Raw genomic sequence first — 18,599 nt, forward strand, 5'->3', positions numbered from 1 at the left:
TCACTCACTCACTCACTCACTCACACACACACACACTCACACACACACACACACACACACACACACACACACACACACACACACACACACACACACACATGCACCATTTTAGGCGTTCTGGTATTTATTGCACTAAACATCATGGCATGTGATGCCATGGTGATCATGGCAACCCATGTTTGCCTGTTTTGCATGTTTCTGTTGCACATATGGCATGTCAAATTGGTAAACCACCAATGGTGCCATTTACTATTTTGAAAATGCTATTTAGTATGTTAGTACAGCATATGGGATATTGATTACATCAAAGAAGACACTGCATAAATGATCAGTTGTTTTTTTTCATGGTTTTATTTGTGTTATGCCAGAATAAATAGTAGGCTACTCATTATATATACCCAAAATAAACCAAAGATGGTTGTTAAACTGTTTTAAAACACACACATAAAAAATCTAACAAAAACAGCATAAAAGACAAAATGGGGGATGTGATAAAGACACTTCAACCCTAGTTGTGTGTGAATATAATGTGCAATTTCTATCACTTTGCAGTGTTTAACATATTGTAACAGTAATTGTGCATTAAAATGTGCAGATTATGTAAATTAATGCTCACTGGCCAGATAAATGGTTTTGTATAACATTATTTCAGATATGACAATAAGTCTTTATTGCTTTTAACATACATGCAAATACACAAATAGTACTTTGTGATTTAATGGTTGTGAGTTGGCTAAACTATTTCCAAAGCTCTCCTTGAAGAAGCCCAGTATTTACAGGTACCATGCAAAGCTTAGTTTGGCTAATCAGTCCTTTATTAAATTAAAGTAGGTGTGTTCAGTAACTTCGCTGAAACTTTAGTGAACTGTTTATTTCGCTGCTGTTGGAAGAAAACCTTTTATCTCAGTTTTTGTTGTTTTTTGAAAGTATTTGCAAATGCCTGTTACCATTTACATTGTGTGTAAATTTCATGAAGAATGGACCAAAAGGAATGGCCCACAATTACTTGGAAAGACATCTGGTTCCACAGACTTGCATTAAAAGTAAGGTATGTTGTTTTCCTTGTCCCGTAAATTTGGAGATTCGAGGTTATCTTCCGACAACAGCGATATGTTTTTATTCCCATATAATATTGAGTTTAACAAATAAATAATCCCAAACAATTTTCATGACTGCCTAAAATATTTGCTCATGTGTAAACACAGTGACTCAAAATCGGGCTGTTGTGATAATCTACAATAAAATATTATAAAATATTTATGTATAGTTAAAACAAATACAAAGTAAATAGACTGAATGTATAATAAAATGCACTGAAGTCTGAACTGTGATGACCGTTGATGAAATGTTATGCATTATGTCAGAACAGAAGGTTTTGCATTGTGGTTTAGATCCAGTATCATGAGCTGAGGTGGCTCTGTGTGAAGTCCTTTGTTGATTTTTGCTCTTCCTGAATAGATTTACAAGTGATAGATAGGAGCCACAGGAACATCAGAACACCTGGAAGGTGAATTTCACTGGGAGTCAAATCATGTTTCACCTATTTCTTTCAATGTGTAAAAGTACAGTATCAGTAACAGACTATGTCCAAAAGACTTTTATGTAGGTTTACGATATATATGACTATAAAGCGCTTCAGCAGCAATACGTAGGTGGTTATACATGCACAATATGTAGCAATCTTTAAAAATAAAATAAATACAAAACTGTATATTTATCATGAAGGCCTATCTGCAGTTTGGAGTGGAGCACAGAACCCCTGTCATAGACTAGTAATGCATGACTCTTGGCTTTCTCCTTGACTCCACTTTAAACTAAGATAGCACCAGATTGAACAATAAAGATGGATGGATGGATGGATGGATGGATGGATGGATAAGAGTAAGTCGCTCTGGATAAGAGTGTCTGCTAAATGTAAATGTAGATGGATGGATTGATGATCAACACATCTTACTATCAGCCAGTTTCACACAACGAGGGATGAGGGGATTTCTTTGAAAAGGAACTGTTTTTAGATTCGTTTTCAGTTCTTTAGAAAATAAATAGCTTTTTATTCTGGAGTAGTTTGTTGTTATCTAGTTCCTTTTTTCTCAGGGTTGAAGTAGGTTTCATATCGACCTGATTCTTAATTGAAGTTTCTGCTCCACCTTAAATGATGCAGATATCTTAATGGTGTGCAGGTGCCAGAATGCAGCCACCCTTTAAGGTGGAACGGAAAATAAGACGTTGGCAAATAGGAAGCCAACTTCAGCTTCATTCTCTTTTCCACAATATTCTAAGGAAAAAGCTCTTTATTTTTGGATTTAGGTTTCATTTCTTGCACTGTTTCTAATAACTGTTTATTGCAGCCTTATTTAAACTCAGACTCTTTCCTGCATTATACTCATCTCCATCAAAATGTTCCTCAAGCCAATTATGATGAAAAAACACATCAAAGAGTCATTTACAAGCGTTTTGATTCTTAGAATCATTGGCCAAAAGTGACACATGAAGCTTGTAACAGATATAAGATTCGTTCTAGTTTTACAGTCTAGTCTTTTGGTAAACATTTCAAGGTGTTTCAGAGTCTAACTAACGATTAGCCATTTAACCATGGCCATGGGTAAATCGGTGCCTTTCATTTGTATTGCTGCTCCCTGATCTGTACAGTATCTATTACATCTACATGTTTATATTTGTATACGCATGTGTATATAATAACCTACATTCATATTACTGCATATCTCACTTTATGTATGTGTTATGTATATATGTATATTATATACTATATATTCAATATGTACATTCCTGTATATAAACTTAATACACAGATAGATAGATACATATAACACTGCATATATAACACTGTATATTTTATATTGTATGTCTCATATTTTATATTACATATTTCACATTTCACTTATACACACATGTATATAACAGTTATATTTATGCACTGGTCACTGTTACCACCGCACTTTATGTAAATAATGTTATATATTGCACTTCTGGTTAGATGCTAACTACATTTCATTGGCCCTGTACTTGTACTCTGCACAATGACAATAAAGTTGAATCTAATCTAATCTAATCTAATCTAATCTAATCTAATCTAATCTAATCTAATCTAACACTCTGCCGAGCTGGTTGTTAAAACCAGGTTCGGTAACATGCTATTTGGATAGTCCACTTTAGATGGTTTGTAGATACTTAATTTATTTCCAAGTTACGTTTAACTAAATATCTACAAAATTTACCATATTTATTTTTAATTCTAAACCTAGTTCTAATCCTAACCTTAACCTCAACCTAATACCTAATCCCAACCCTTACCCTGATCCTAGCCCTAACCCTGGTCCAAATCTTAACCCTAACCCCACCTCTGTGTAGAATCAGCAGAGCTTCAACAGACAGTTTGTTAACAATTTGAAGATCTGTAGAAAATCTATAGAGAACTATAGTGGAGTATCCAAATAAAGTGACACCCCAGGTTCTTATGCAGAGTATGTTTACTATGGTTTTAGACCTTTTGCTACACTAAAATGCAGGGATACCATTTTAAAGGCTCTGTGATCATCACAGCATATTAAATATTGTGGTATGCCAAATTAGCATATTAGTACAGCCATATGTTTATGAACATTTGAGGATATGAGATTATAATCCACCATTTAACATTGTGCAGATTACATGCAAGATCATAACACACTTGTCGCAAACCTCAAATAGACTTAGGTGGTTTCTGTTAATGCTGTCATTAAAAATGAATACAGCATAGCTCAGATCTGCAGCAATAACCATCTTAAAGCTTGAATTTTGTCTGCACTTTTGTCATTTTTATAGGTAAAAGTCTTGCTAAGTCAACTACATTTGGGGTAATCATAAAAATGTGTAATTCTTTAACTTATTATTCCTTTTAGAGCAAGATTGTGTCATACACTTCATGGAATGATCCTTACCTTGAAAGGCATTGAGTATGTTGAAGAGGTAAGTTCCCGCTAGACTCAGGGGCCCATAAATGGTGAACGCCAGCCCCCAGGGGAGCCCTAAAACACAGCTGAGTCCCAGTATGGTGGCCAAGTCTTTCCACTTCCTCCTCACCCTGCCTCTGGACTGGACGCTCCGTGCTCTCAGCTGCCTCATCTTCACCACCATCACTGCCAGGATAATGACATTGAAGAGCAGCGCCAGCCCCAGGTAACCATTCACTGTTACATACCTCATTGCTCTATGGATGCTGTTTTCATTTTCTGTCTTAAACCAGCAGCTACAAGTTGGGAAGAAACACAAATGGTGGAGATGAGGCTCACAGGGGTAAAGAGACTAGAGATTGAGAAATATGTTGAACTGCTGAATAGGTCTTACAGGTCCATGGCTACTATGATATCGCTGGAGTTCTTTGTGATCGTGTATTTGCCATATGCACCAACCACTCTGCAGATCATTACTGTAATTGTAGGAAGTCCTACAGCAAAAAAGAAGCCAGTGTTAAGGAGTTATTCTTTGTCATAAAGAATGAAACAAAGGGGTCACTGCGTTTTAAAATAATATATTAAGCATGCTAGTTTTCACTATGACAAGCAGAAAAAAAGACTTTTATCAACCCTACACTGGTTGCCAGTTAACTTTCGCATTGATTACAAAATTATTCTACTGACCTATAAAGCTCTAAACGGACTCGCCCCTCAGAGAGTGAACTTCTCTCATACTATGAACCATCACGCCTGCTTGGATCACAAGGTGCTGCCCACTATTAGTAGCTAGAATTAATAAAGTTACACAAGAGGAAAATCCTTCTCATACAAAGCCTTTGAAACTTTGGAATAATCTTCCAGTCGGTGTTTGGGACACAGTCTTTAAGTCTAGGCTAAAAACCCACATGCTTAATCAAGCCTTAGTTAGTTTTCCCTGTTTGCCTCTGATGCATTAAACCAAAGTTGTCAGTAGGTAAGATGCTAAATTGGTCACCCCCACCAGCACAAAGTGTCAGTAGACTATTGGTAATTGGCTTTTAGTAAGTCTGCTCTTTGTCTCCAATGAGCTATGACAGCCAAACCGTGTTGGGACCTGAGGCTACCAGCAAAAACAAGAGCATGCATCTTCAGTGGGCACAGGAACATCAAATATAGACTGTTGAGAAGTGGAAAAAGTTGCACAGAATTCAGTACAAGCAATGAGTCCATTGAGCCATCCTGCATCAGTGGTACAGGCTGGTGGTAGTGCAATAGCATCAGGAATTTTATTCTGATACACATGATACTACTTATACCTACATAACACCTGATTAGGTGTATCTGAACATTGTTGCTGATCAAGTTTATCCCAAAAAATGGCAGTGACCTTAAACCCTGTCAAGGATCTTTTGGATAAGATATAGGATGCTGTTTATAACAAAATTTGTAGCAGCTTTAAAGTGCAGATATTGTGTTGTGTACATTCCATGCCTAGGCAAATTCATGCTTCTCTGAAGGCCAAAGGATGTATAATGTGCTAATATAAATCACTGTATATGTGTTGCAAACTACCACTGGCCAATGCACATGCCAAAACTAACAGGCCACTGGGAGTTTTCTGTGTTCTCTGTTCTTCCTATTGCCAGTCCTGGCCTGTTTAAAGGACTTGATGATGGTGGACAATATCTTCATCAACTCAACTCACCCCAGCCCACCAGGCTAAGTTTCAACAGGTATCTCCTGATGTAGATGTTGAAGACCTGCACCAGCAGCAGGTACAGATGGAAGCCTTCGATAGCTGTCCAGGTGAAAGTGGCCAGCAGGGCCCAGTGCAGCATGAGCCCCAGGGACTGGCAGAATACCCACTCTGTTTTGGACCAAATGGAACTGGCCAGGAAGAAGAGGTGCAGTAGCAACAGTGAACCTGTCAGCTGCATATGAATGATGACTGAGTGATCTGCCTTCGACTTCCTATGGAGAGAGGTCAAAAATAATTTGTTATTCTTTTTACTTTTGCTTTTCAACTATAAATTTCACTTCACATCTTTCCTCTTTGCCTGTTAGACCCACAAGCAGTTCATAAGTGGTTCTTTTTTCTGGCCTGGTGTTCTGTTTTAAACCAGTTTCTACAAGTAGATGCTGGCTGATTAACAGATGACAGCACAAGATATAGTTTTTAGACTGGCTTAAACTGACCTATAAAACCAGAACATTATTCTTTTAAAGTTAAATGACACCAATTTGGATCATTCTAACAAACTCAAAGCTCAAAAGTTAAGATTATGTTCTTCTAGGGGTATCTTATAGTATTACCTTTTAAAATGTTTATTTTAGCAGCACAAATGTAGCTTAAATGAATAGCCGTTTATGTGGGGCTAAGGGACGTCACTCATCAAAATCGTATGGCTTTAAGTTTTATAAGAGAATTTTGCTTTATGAGAATTCAAATAATATAAACGTTTCTTTTAGCAAGGCAAATGCAGCACAAACAAATAAGCCCATTGTGTGTGATTTTTACCTTGACGATGGAGCTGAGTGACGTCACAGTTAATAAAACATAAGGTTTCATCTCTCAAAAACGGTGCCAGCACAAACCGATTCATACGGCACAAAGGAGCACAAGGAATAAGAGTATTTTTTATCTATTTCAGCTAAATGGAGGTTTGCTACCCTCTCATAAACAGTGAGTTCCACAGCAGACTGTGAACGTGGTGTGGATGTATTTTAAGAGTTGTCTAACCTGTGGCACAGAAACAGCACAATGATGATGATGGTGAATACCACAGACAGAGAAGACCCGATGGAGATATACACAAGACGCTGAACGTGAGCAGGGTCTGGCACATCAGGGCTCTGTCAGAGAACAACACAGAGAACAAAAGATCCAGGAATTATGGAGCTTTTTCCCAAACATTACAAGCGTGATTTTTAAGTGCATGTATTTTGCTCTCTGCACACGAGACCCACATCCACATGCTTAATTGGAGTTTCTTAGTTGCGTAACCGAAGAGGTGTAAGTAATGAATTACTTTTATTCTCGTTACTGTACTTGAGTACAGGTTTCCCTGTAACGGTACTTTTTGGAGAAGAATTAAATCAGTACTTTCACTCTTACTTTAATTTAGTTAATTTACAATGGAATACTTTTACTTCACTACTTTCATTTTCTAATAATGTCACACAGTAAAAAAAAAAAAAGAACAAACCACAGTTAATTTGAAAAGATTCACCAACCAAAAAAACAGCAGCTCTGGGAAAAAACACTACAGAGATGTCCAGTTTAGTGGGGAAGGACGGAGGAGGACTGAACCAGCACACAGGAGGAACAGACCACGTCCAAATGGTCAACTGTATTAATTTTCACATGAACTAAAGAAAATGCCATTATTATCAGCAGCCAAACAGGAAACCTGCTCAGATCTGCTCTCACAACTCGACTCAAGCCTGAGACAGCATTAGCTGAACTAGCTAATCCGAGCTAAACAGGTACTGCAATTATAGTTTTCCTCTTTCTTTTATAATGTTTCTCTTCATTAAAATTGAAATCTGTTGTACATCTTTATAAGCGACTGTCAACTACAGGTTTCTACAGTTTACCCGTTTAAAATATAACCTCTTTTGGTTTTGGAGATAAATGGTCGTGAACGGCTTTAAGACAAGAAATCTAGTGTAATACAGGCTTTTCATAAACTCTGTACAAGGATTCTGTCGCTCTGTTGTTGTTTAAGCAGACTGGCCTGATCTGGGGCCAGATTCCTGAAAGCTTTCTTGTGAAAGCTTTTAAGACAAACATTGACATTCATAAGAATGTTCTTAAATGCAAAAAAAAAAAGTTTTCAAGTATTCTCTTATGTTGATCATAAGTTTTCTTAAGAAGAAGATGGACAATTCAAGCAGAGACAACGTCTGTGATAAATTTAGACGGTGACCTTGTCAACTCTTACTGCCTAAGACAAATTGTGAGGCTATCGTAAGGTTTAGAAAGCATGTTTTCAGGAATAGCACTTATTCTTAGATGCATTTTTAAGAAAACAGTTAAGAAAAGAGAACAAGAGCATTCTTAAGAAGTTATTTGAAGAATAACAATTACTCATAACTTTTAAGTCAAGAAACAACACACATTAAAGAAGATTTTATTTCTTAAGACACTTTCGTGAATCCAGCCCCTGACCTGATCAGACGGCGGATGGAGTATGAAAAGAGAACTTGTAGACAGGAGAATGATCTCTGTGATATCTTCTGGGTTTTTCAAATACTAGAGGGCACTCCTGAAATAGTCTAAAATTAATGTATTAAGATGGAGCATTTGAGCAAAATCATAGTTTTTAAATGCTTAAACATTTTAATAATTATATATTGAATAAGATAAAACATTTTAACACCGCTGTTATATTTTTAAGAGCTTTTTAACTCGAGTTATAGAAGTTTAAAATGGTGCCTCATGTATGTCCATGATGTCTATGAGTGTGAACAGCCAATGAGCTGCTCTGATGGCCAACCAATAAGCATGCAGTAGCAGTAATGCCAGCGTTCTGATGCCCAAAACCCATTTGCTATAGAAAAAATCAACATACAGGTAAGTTTTCTTGGCCTTTTTTAAGGAAATACGTTCCTCTACTTTCTAAAACTAATAGAAAGTTCTGGGTGAGTGATTTTTATCCGTTTAACCCCATCTACTTCATTAAGTTCATTAAGAACTTATGTACAGGTGCCCTCTGCTGTTTTGCAGTCCTATTTTTGATATAATGGTGGAAACAGGAAGTGGCCAGTCTCTTTATAAACCACATCTGATATGAAGTTCTTTTGTACACAGACTAATGAGAGCTCAGCATACACCGATAAAACATCCTCACTCACAGTGTTGAGCCATAATATTCAGATTATCGTTTGGTTTGACTGGAAAAACTGGAAAACGTTTATCATACCGAATTATCAGAGACTTTGTTCAGTCAGTTCATCAAAGAACTCCCCCTCCCCACCCCCACTCTCATGCTCTTCCCCACATATTTCCCCTGTATCTCTTTGCCTTGGTGTTTATCTTTAACTGTGAGAGGCTGTTTAGCTGTTTAACTATCAAATAAAGTAGTAATAAATGTCTGATTCTGTATGAAATAATGAATGATCAGTTAAACTTATCACAGTAAAAAGACCAAAGCTGGGTAAATTGCTGTTGTTGCTGCTGATTTAAAAGGTAGAAATGTTCTGAACAGACATCAGTGAATATATACATCATTTTATAGTCTTATCAAAATGTAGGTCATGGACCCTTTAAACCTTGCTTTCGAAATGGATAATCAGAAAATCAGGTCATACAGTGTGTGTGTGTGGTAAACACTTACAATAAGCATCGCAAAGAAACTGAGGTGATTGCATTCGCAGATAAAGTCTGTGTTGTTCTGGGTGGTTTTACAGCCATCTGTGCTCCAGTTTCCTACACACACACACACACACATACACACACCCCCATGAAACAGGACGCAAAGCACTTCGCCTATGGCCTTTCTTCAGTTTTTACAGTCTTGCCAGATAAAATAATGAAGATTCATTTGGAATTTAGTTTTAAAAAGCTGAATGTTTGGCTCAGGACCTTGCTCACTATTGTTCGACAGCTTCCAGAAGACACATTTTCCAGTCCCATTCTGAAACATAGGCATACATTTTGGGCAGAACATAAGTGGAGAACAAATCATTTCAATTCTGCACAAAATTGTACATTTCATTAAAGCTGCTATCACAGTGTCAACTACCGTTTAAACATACACTTCCAGAGATCTAGTTCACCTCTGCCTGGATGATTAATTTGCTTGTATTTTATGGTAGGAAAATGCTTACCTGATTGGCATTTACAAAAACAATCCTAATAGGATCAGAAAGGTTGTGAACATCTTGTTTGCCAAGCCACACTCCTAAGATCTGCTCGTGAGGAGATCCTTCATTTGAATGTGCCTGTGCAGAGAACACCAGTATTACTCATTAAAGCTATGTAGAGGTCATGTTCTATTCACTGAGAATTGCTTTTTGCAGTCATGAGTTCAGAGCATTATGAATGTACTCATGGTAATCACTGAAAGTTGAACATTATCTGAGAACATGTAGCATGTAGATCAGTGTTTTTTTCAGCACAGAGGCCCTGGTACCAGAGAATGGTAGGCCCTAAGGATGGATTAGACCCGAATCCACATGGATCGAAATGTAATGTAATTTGTAAATGTAATTTGTTTCTGTACTTAAGTACTTTTTTGTGTATCTGTACTTGAAAAAACTGATGTTTTTCCATTATGGGTGACTTTTTACTTTCATTCCACTACATTTCAAAGTCAAATATCTTACTTTTTGCTCCACTACATTTTGCGAAATTTGTGGTTACGTCTGGTTTGTGTGTATAAAAATGTAGCATGTCAAAATGAAAGAAGCGCAAAGCAAGAACACCAATCAGGGCACAGCGGCACTTGAGCTTGTTTTGACCTGTTGGACACACCGACTCAGTGCAAGCACACGGTTCAACGATTCAAAGTGCAGCAGTGACTGGCCTGTTTCTTTTTTCTGCATTTATACAAACACTATTTAATTTTATAGTAAATTAGTTTGGACTGGTTTATGTTTATGAACATAGAGCTACAGATCAATACAGTAAAGGAAAACTAATTTGTGAACCTGAGTTTAAAGCCAGTTTTTATGAAACTTAAACTTGTAACTAAGTTGTAAATAAATCTTAAACTGAAACTTTGCTTGTGTGTAAAAGTGATTTCAGAGCCACTCGGTTCTACCTGATAGAAACTGTTTACCTTCAGTGTTTTGTGCTTATGATCATTTTAATAAACATCAGTGTCACTAATTAATGACATTCTATTAAAAGCCTGGTTTACCAACAGAGACACTGGAGGATTTTCACCTACAATGAGTTCATGAAGCCAGTCTTGTTATAAAAATGATAACAGGACATAAAGCCATAATTAATCTTTTAGTACTTTTACTTTTGAAACTTAAGTACATTTGAAAGCAAATGCTTTTGTACTTTTACTTAAGTGGAGGTACTCGTAGTGGGTTTTTTATTCTGTTACAGTGAGGTCGATTTGAATTGGGCTAGTATCACTGAAGGAGCTCACTTCTGAATGATTACTGTCAGACTTATTGATTACTACAGACATTGCAGATTAATATTGGATGTTACATGCTAGCGTTGCACGTATGTTGTTTGTTTTTTTTTTCTCTCTCCTTTTTATCCCCAACAAGATCAGGTGCAGCTGTGTGCATAATGGACTAATGTGGATCTTGAATGCTTGGCTGTGCTCTCTCCACCAATTCGAATGGCTGATTTCTGCTGAGGGATGGGCCTTGGCAGATAAAAGGACTGACATGTGGCCAGTTATGAAGAAGAAAGTATTTAGCGTATTTGAGACTTGTAGTGGAAAACTGTCCTACTTTAGTGGTGAAGATGTAGCCAGTAACATGAGTCACTTGTGGTCTCTGTCTCTTTTTAGCTTTCTCTCTCCACACCCTGTATTTTGGAGAGGATTAGACTTATGGCTAGGTAGGTTAGATTCGTTTCCTTGGTTTATTTCTTTGACACCATCCATCGTCCACCCTTGTGGTTGGTTGGGATTCATTAGTTAATGTTTTGTATACTGAACAGTTAGTCATTCTTTTTCTTTTCTTTGATTTATATTTAGTTTTCGCTCAGCGTATTGCACCACCTCTCTGTCCATATAAGTAATAATCTTGTATCATACACTACTGCAAGTGGGAAGTGAAGTAAAAGTCTTGAATGCAAACGTCACTACTGTGTACGTGTGTCCTTCCCTCCCATCTCCCATTACATGCCATGACATTTCCCCTCTCCCCCAGCTACATCTGAGGGGAATGTAACACTGGATCACAAATCTCATCAGCAATTACTTAAATCACAGTACGTTCCAGATTACTAATCCAGCTCAAAGAGGGTGGAACAAACTCATTGTTGAAATTGAAGTTGGAGTTAAAATGATCAACTGTACACTTTTGCAGCCCACCAGAACTGAAGATGAACACCTTTGATTATAAATAAATAAATAAAAAAGCTAGAATCTGACACTAACCTCAAAAAGGCTTGGGTTGAGTATGGATACAGTCAAGTCCACTTGACGGCCACTAGTTTTCAGCTGCTCATCACTGCTTTTCTGGACAGCTTCTGATGGAATATAAATTACATGTCCATACTCTGTGTCCACTCTGGCCTGTAAAAGCAATAAGTTACACACAATTCATTATATATTCATGCACATTTTGCAATGCTAACAGGCAGTGTTCTAAGACAGCTCAGCTGCTAAATCTCACAGGTGAAAGAGTATCTTCATCATGGGAAACCTTTGGGAAAAGTTTCGGGGCTGGGACTTCTGCTGACAATTTTTATAGCTCTGTTTACATCTGACAGCTCTTTAGCAACTCTAGCGTCCTCCATGAAGCTGGAATCCCATGTGGTCAGAAATGGAATAAAAACACTACGATTTGTTTGTGATGCGTTTGTACTGGTTTGTGCCATAGGAGTCATTGTTTGTGCAGGCAGTGTTTTTGAGAAATTAAACATTATATTTTATTACCTGTGATGTCACTCAGCCTCGCTATCAACGTCCAAATAGCACAAAAATGGTTTCATTTGTTTGTGCTGCGCTTGTGCTGGTTTGTACTGTAAAAATAGCCATTTCTGTTATTTTAATTCGAGTTATAAAGACAAAGTTTTGATGAGTGACGTCACTCAGCCCCCCATCAACGTTCAAATTGCAGCAAAACGGTCTCAATCATTTGTGCTGGTTTGTGCTGTTAATAGAAATGTTTGTGCTCTTTTAATTATCAAGTTATAGGCTAAAAATATTTTTTTAATAAGTAAAGTCACTCAAACCCCCCCCCCCCCTCAATCTCCAAATCACATAGAAATGGTCTTATACATTTGTGCTGGTTTGTGTAGTTAAGTGAAGTTTTATGCTGTTGTAAATAGGCCTTTCTCAGATCTTCATCAAACCAGTGTCAGCCCTGTAGTAAATACTGTCATGGCTTGTGACAAAACCTGTTTATCCAGTAACTTAAGATTTACAACACACACACAAACATTTCTTTTCATGGCACAAACACAGCACAAATGAATGGGACCATTTTGATGCGATTTGGACGTTGGTGGGGGGCTGTGTGATGTCACTCATCGAAACTTTATGGCTGTATAATTTGAGAATTAAAGTCGCTCAAATGTTTCTTTTAACAGCACAAACAAATAAGACCATTTTGGTTCGATTTATATGTTGTGGAGGGCAGGGGGGTTGTGTGACATCACGGGTAATAAAATATAATGCTTAATTTCTTGAAAAAGCTGCCTGCACAAACAATGATTCCTATGGCACAAACCAGCACAAACAAATAGTAGTATTTTTATTCCATTTCTGACCACATGGAGGACAGCTTGACCGAGGTCAATTTTCCTACTTAAGGCTTATAATACACAATAAACATGTTTTAAAAAATAAATATATTAATTTATTTGACAAAAAAGAGGAAAATTCACATTTAATTTCCCAGCTGACAGCACTGTGAAAGCAATAGGTTAGACATGCTTTGGTGGATAACAGAATTACTGCCATGTGCTCGAAACACATTGCAAGGCCCAGCACTGATCACTCCAAAATGTTAAGTACCATGAAATTTCTGTTACATAAATCTACATTAGAAGACACAGAAGTTGGAAGCAGAGAAGAAAAAAGAAGAAATGGGTCAATGCCTTGTCTTTGAGTTCCCTTTTCGTAACGTCATTGAGTAACAAAGTAAAGTCTCATTGGAGAAGAAACTCAAAGGAAGAATGTCATAACAGGGAAAGGGGTCTTTTGAAATACTTAAAAAACCCTTAAGAAGTAAGATGAATATATTATGTGTGAGCAGCACGAGCCTCACAACAAGCCTGACAACCAAACCAAATGAAAACAATGTTCTTGAAAAATGTGTGGAGCACACTTAGTGGTGTCATAATACACGGCATTGTTTCCTCAGCAGTGACATTTGGAAATAGTGCTGCAACGGTATGTTTCAGGTGGAACAGTGTTGGCCCATTTTAAACAGTTCTAGGAAGCATACATGGTACTTCTTGCCTAAATGTTGAGGACAACACTGGTTTCTTTTTGTCCATTCATCATGAAATTTACAAACAGTGTAAAGGGTAACAGGTATTTTCAAATTATGTCAAAGACTGAAAAACGATAGGAAGTTATCTTCCAAGAGCAGTGATATACACCTAGACATGTTACTGCAAATTACAGCTTTGCGGTTTATAGCAAATGTTAGGGTGGACACTGTAAATGCCATTTATCTTGTGAATATACTACATTAGTATGGTCTTACCTCACTGGAGGGAGACACAGTTTTCATGTACAAGCCTGGGGTGTTTATTCTGGTGCGACGTCTTCTGCAGTTTCTCATCTTTGTTTCAAGACACCTGATCAACACAACCATTGACTGTAAAATGTGCATAGCGTTTTCCCAGAGCCATAACATCTACACTACAAACTAAACTCTACTCATTTGGTCAGCATTACAATGAACACAGCAGCGTGTAAACAGTTCTATTGCAGTACATTTAAAATATTGGTTATGATCACTTTGTTGGAAAATATGTTGGAAAGCAGTTACAAATAAACTAATTGTTTAGCCACATTTCTCTGTGGCCTGTAGTACCAGCTGCCTGTAGTACTGTAGCTAATTTTACATTTAAAAAAAAGTATGCCACCCAGAGGAACTGAAAAAAAAGAAAAAAGAAAATAGGATGCATTTACGATACATCCTTAGGAACGTCATGATTTTAAATAATTGATGATTTGTCTATGAATACTGGTATTATTATTATTATTATTATTATTATTTTGGAATACAAAGAAGATTTAAAGTTCATGTACAGTGGTGCTTGAAAGTTTGTGAACCCTTTAGAATTTTCTATATTTCCACATAAATATGACCTGAAACAATCCTACCTTCCGCCCAATGTCAGCTGGGATAGGCTTAGAAAATGTGTGTGTGACCAACAGCATCATCAGACTTTCACACAAGTCCTAAAAGTAGACTTCACATACTTTTGCCACTCACAAATATGATATATTGATCATTTTCCTCAATAAACAAATGACCAAGTACAACCCCAATTCCAGTGAAGTTGGGATGTTGTGTGAAACATAAATAAAAACACAATATGATGATTTACAAATCCTTTTCAATCTATATTCAATTGAATACACTACAAAGACAAGATATTTAATGTTCAAATGGATAAACTTTATTGTTTTTTGCAAATATTCACTCATTTTGAATTTGATGCCTGCAACACGTTCCAAAGAAGTTGGGACAGGGCATGTTTACCCCTGTGTGTCACGATTGGCCCCTCCCAGTCCTGTCCATGTGTTAGTGTTTTGGTTTAGCCCATGTCTGTTGTTGTTTTGGTTTCTCTAGTCTGGCCCCCTTGTTTCAAGTCTCCACCCATCATTGTTTTCACCTGTCCCTCGTTACCCTTTGTTATTTAAGCCCTGTGTTTGCCCTTAGTGTTTGCCGGTCTTTGTTTCATGTATCGGTATTTGTCTGATGTGTTGGTCTTTGTTTGAACTGTTTGCCATGTCTGCACCCGGCTCTGTTCATGTTGGCTCAATGACGTTGGACAGTGATGACCCTGATTTTGGATTTGCCCTCAATAAAAGTCGCTTACCTCCGCACATGTGTCCGCTACCTTGCTCCGCGTTACACTGTGTTACATCACCTTTCCTTTTAACAACATTCAATAAGCGTTTGGGAACTGAGGACACTAATTGTTGAAGCTTTATAGGTGGAATTCTTTCCCGTTCTTGCTTGATGTACAATTGCAGTTGCACAACAGTCCAGGGTCTCTGTTGTCGTATTTTGCACTTCATAACGTGCCACACATTTTCAATGGGAGACAGGTCTGGACTGCAGGCAGGCCAGTCTAGTACACGCACTCTTTTACTACGAAGCCATGCTTTTGTAACATGCAGAATGTGGCTTGGCATTGTCTTGCTGAAATAAGCAGGGACGTCCCTGAGAAGGATGTTGCTTGGATGGCAGCAGATGTTGCTCCAAAATCTGTATGTACCTTTCAGCATTAATGGTTCCTTCACAGATGTGCAAGTTACCCATGCCATGGGCACTAACACACCCCCACACCAAAGAGATGCTGGCTTTTGAACTTTGTGCTGATAACAATCCGGACAGTCCTTTTCCTCTTTGGCCCGGAGGACACGACGTCCATGATTTCCAAAAACAATTTGAAATGTGGACGCGTCAGACCACAGGACACTTTTCCACTTTACGTCAGTCCATCTCAGATGAGCTCGGGCCCAGAGAAGCCGGCGGCATTTCTGGGTGTTGTTGATATATGGCTTTCGCTTTGCATGGCAGAGTTTTAACTTGCACTTGTAGAAGGAGAGACAAACTGTGACAATGGATTTCTGAAGTGTTCCTGAGCCTATGTGGTAATATCCGGTAATATCCGGTAATATCGGTTTTTAATGCCGTGCCGCCTGAGGGATCAAAGGTCACAGGTTTTCTGCCTTGCCACTTACTTGCAGAAATTTCTGCAGATTCTCTGAATCTTTTGATCATATTGTGGACTGCAGATGATGAAATCCCTAAATTCCTTGAATTGAGAAAGGTTGTTCTTAAACTGTTGGCCTCTTTTCTCACACATTTGTTCACAAAGTGGTGAACCTCCCCCCATCCTTGCTTGTGAACAACTGAGCCTTTCAGGGATGCTCCCTTTATACCCAATCATGAAACTCACTTGTTTCCAATTATCCTGTTCACCTGTGAAATGTTCCAAACAGGTGTTTTTTGAGCATTCCTCAACATTCCCAGTCTTTTGTTGCCCCTGTACCAACTTCTTTTGAACATGTTGCAGGCATCAAATTCAAAATGAGTGAGTATTTGCAAAAAACAATAAAGTTTATCCATTTGAACATTAAATATCTTGTCTTTGTAGTGTATTCAATTGAATATAGGTTGAAAAGGATTTGCAAATCATCGTATTCTGTTTTTATTTATGTTTTACACAAGTTCCCAACTTCATTGGAATTGGGGTTGTATAATATTTTTGTGCCATTTGTTTAACTGGGTTCTCTTTATCTACTTTTAGGACTTGTGTGAAAATCTGATGATGTTTTAGGTCACATTTATGCAGAAATATAGAAAATTCTAAAGGGTTCACAAACTTTCAAGCACCACTGTACACATATAGGTTTAGCCACTGGCACCACTGGTGGTTCCAAAACGCACCTCATATTCTTCATAACTTTCATATTTCATGAGCTACATTCAGAAGGTGAGTGTCGTATGAGGCTGTAACTCTTCTTTCCAGTCAAATAGATGGTGGTGTCATTTTAAACCCTAAAAATAAAAGACGCTTGAACTCACAGTTTCTTTTTTCTACTAAAAGTTAACCCATTTTTTCCACAAATCTGGACTATAAACTATAAGCAGATGCCATCTCTTCAGTGATCTGCTCTGTAGAAATGATTTTCATAAAACAATACAAAGAGCGTCTAAAGATTTTTGGCTTTTATCAGTAAGTTGTAAACATATAGCCATATGTGTAGATCATAAAACACATTTCATTTTCTGTTAACTTGCATTTATTTCATGCAGTTACTTAATAATTTGCCTTACGATTTGGTCATGTAGATTCAGATGGACACACCAAAATATATCTTGGAGGATAAGAGGTTAATGCCCATTAATTGACATGTAGGTTTGATATCTACTCTTTTTAAAGGTGTAGTTTTTAAATACTGTAACTCACTGAGGGATGGTGCTGGAATGCATTTCCATACAGTCGTTGAGAACTTTATGACATTGACTGGAAACATTTTCAAATGAACCTGCAGATGAAAAAGACTTACTGTGTTTTCCTCAAATTCTCCAGATGTGTTCTTAGTAGAGGAATGCAGACTAGTAGGGATGAACACCCTTTTTAGTGCTGACTTCTTTGCCATATACAAATGTAGAACTGGCCTAATACTGTATAAAAATGTATAAAATCGTGAACAATCATGTCCTTTAATTAACTGAGCCTAATCAATCGTGTGTTTAACATATAATGAACAGTGAAGCCCACACAAAACACTTCACTGCCCGAAAAAAAGCTTCAGGTTATGGGATACAAACTTTTAGCTCAGGAATTAGTGTGAGGACTCCTTTCTCATGATAGCTTTAAGATGGTACTTTAAATGAAGCTGAAATCATAGATTATAAGATATTCCTTATCTTACCTTCTTCAACCGGTATTACAGAGAAGAATATGAAAAAGGGAAGTAAAGAAGGTCTCATTTCATCAGCATATAATCTCCCCCTGCTTTTCTGCTGCTACCGTTATTTCTTGCTTCCTCAGTGTGAACTGGCTCGTTTTGCCTTTGTGGTTTTCTACTAAACTGGAAGTCAGCTGTCACCACACGATATCATCACTTTGAACTATCTGCATTTACGTTGTCTGAAAAAAATATATTACTATCTTGCGCACATCAGCGGCGGTATGTACCATGTCATAGGGTGGATATAAAGCTATAAATACATAAGGTGTCAGACAGGAAGAAACAGTGAAGGGAACGAAAGCTGTTTTTGTGACTGGCCGCTTTAGGAAACAAACAATACTCAATTGAATAC

General features: G+C 37.5%; 1 protein-coding gene across 1 annotated transcript; it reads right to left on the minus strand.

Annotated features, from left to right (window-relative positions):
- Positions 1-332: 332 nt before the first annotated feature.
- LOC108434560 (adhesion G-protein coupled receptor G5-like) lies at positions 333-18,313 on the minus strand. Its single transcript, XM_017709769.2, has 12 exons — positions 18,209-18,313; positions 17,740-17,818; positions 14,289-14,382; positions 12,008-12,145; positions 9,765-9,878; positions 9,520-9,571; positions 9,272-9,363; positions 6,673-6,785; positions 5,638-5,903; positions 4,345-4,444; positions 3,939-4,246; positions 333-1,500 (listed from the first exon to the last, which is right to left on the minus strand). Exons 1-12 carry the CDS (start codon positions 18,264-18,266, stop codon positions 1,400-1,402), a joined length of 1,515 nt encoding a protein of 504 aa, XP_017565258.2. The 5' UTR covers positions 18,267-18,313; the 3' UTR covers positions 333-1,399.
- Positions 18,314-18,599: the final 286 nt, after the last annotated feature.

The sequence above is a fragment of the Pygocentrus nattereri genome, chromosome 19, assembly GCF_015220715.1.
Source record: "Pygocentrus nattereri isolate fPygNat1 chromosome 19, fPygNat1.pri, whole genome shotgun sequence".
NCBI lineage: Eukaryota > Metazoa > Chordata > Actinopteri > Characiformes > Serrasalmidae > Pygocentrus > Pygocentrus nattereri.

Bases quoted from the DNA above. Each gene is read 5' to 3' on its own strand.
- LOC108434560 (XM_017709769.2), bottom strand. From the start codon at position 18,266: ATGAGACCTTCTTTACTTCCCTTTTTCATATTCTTCTCTGTAATACCG. The intron at 17,819-18,208 runs GTAAGATAAGGA...TTTCATCTGCAG, and splicing joins TGTAATACCGGTTGAAGAAG to GTTCATTTGAAAATGTTTCC. The intron at 9,879-12,007 runs GTTAGTGTCAGA...TTCTCTGCACAG, and splicing joins TCAACCCAAGCCTTTTTGAG to GCACATTCAAATGAAGGATC.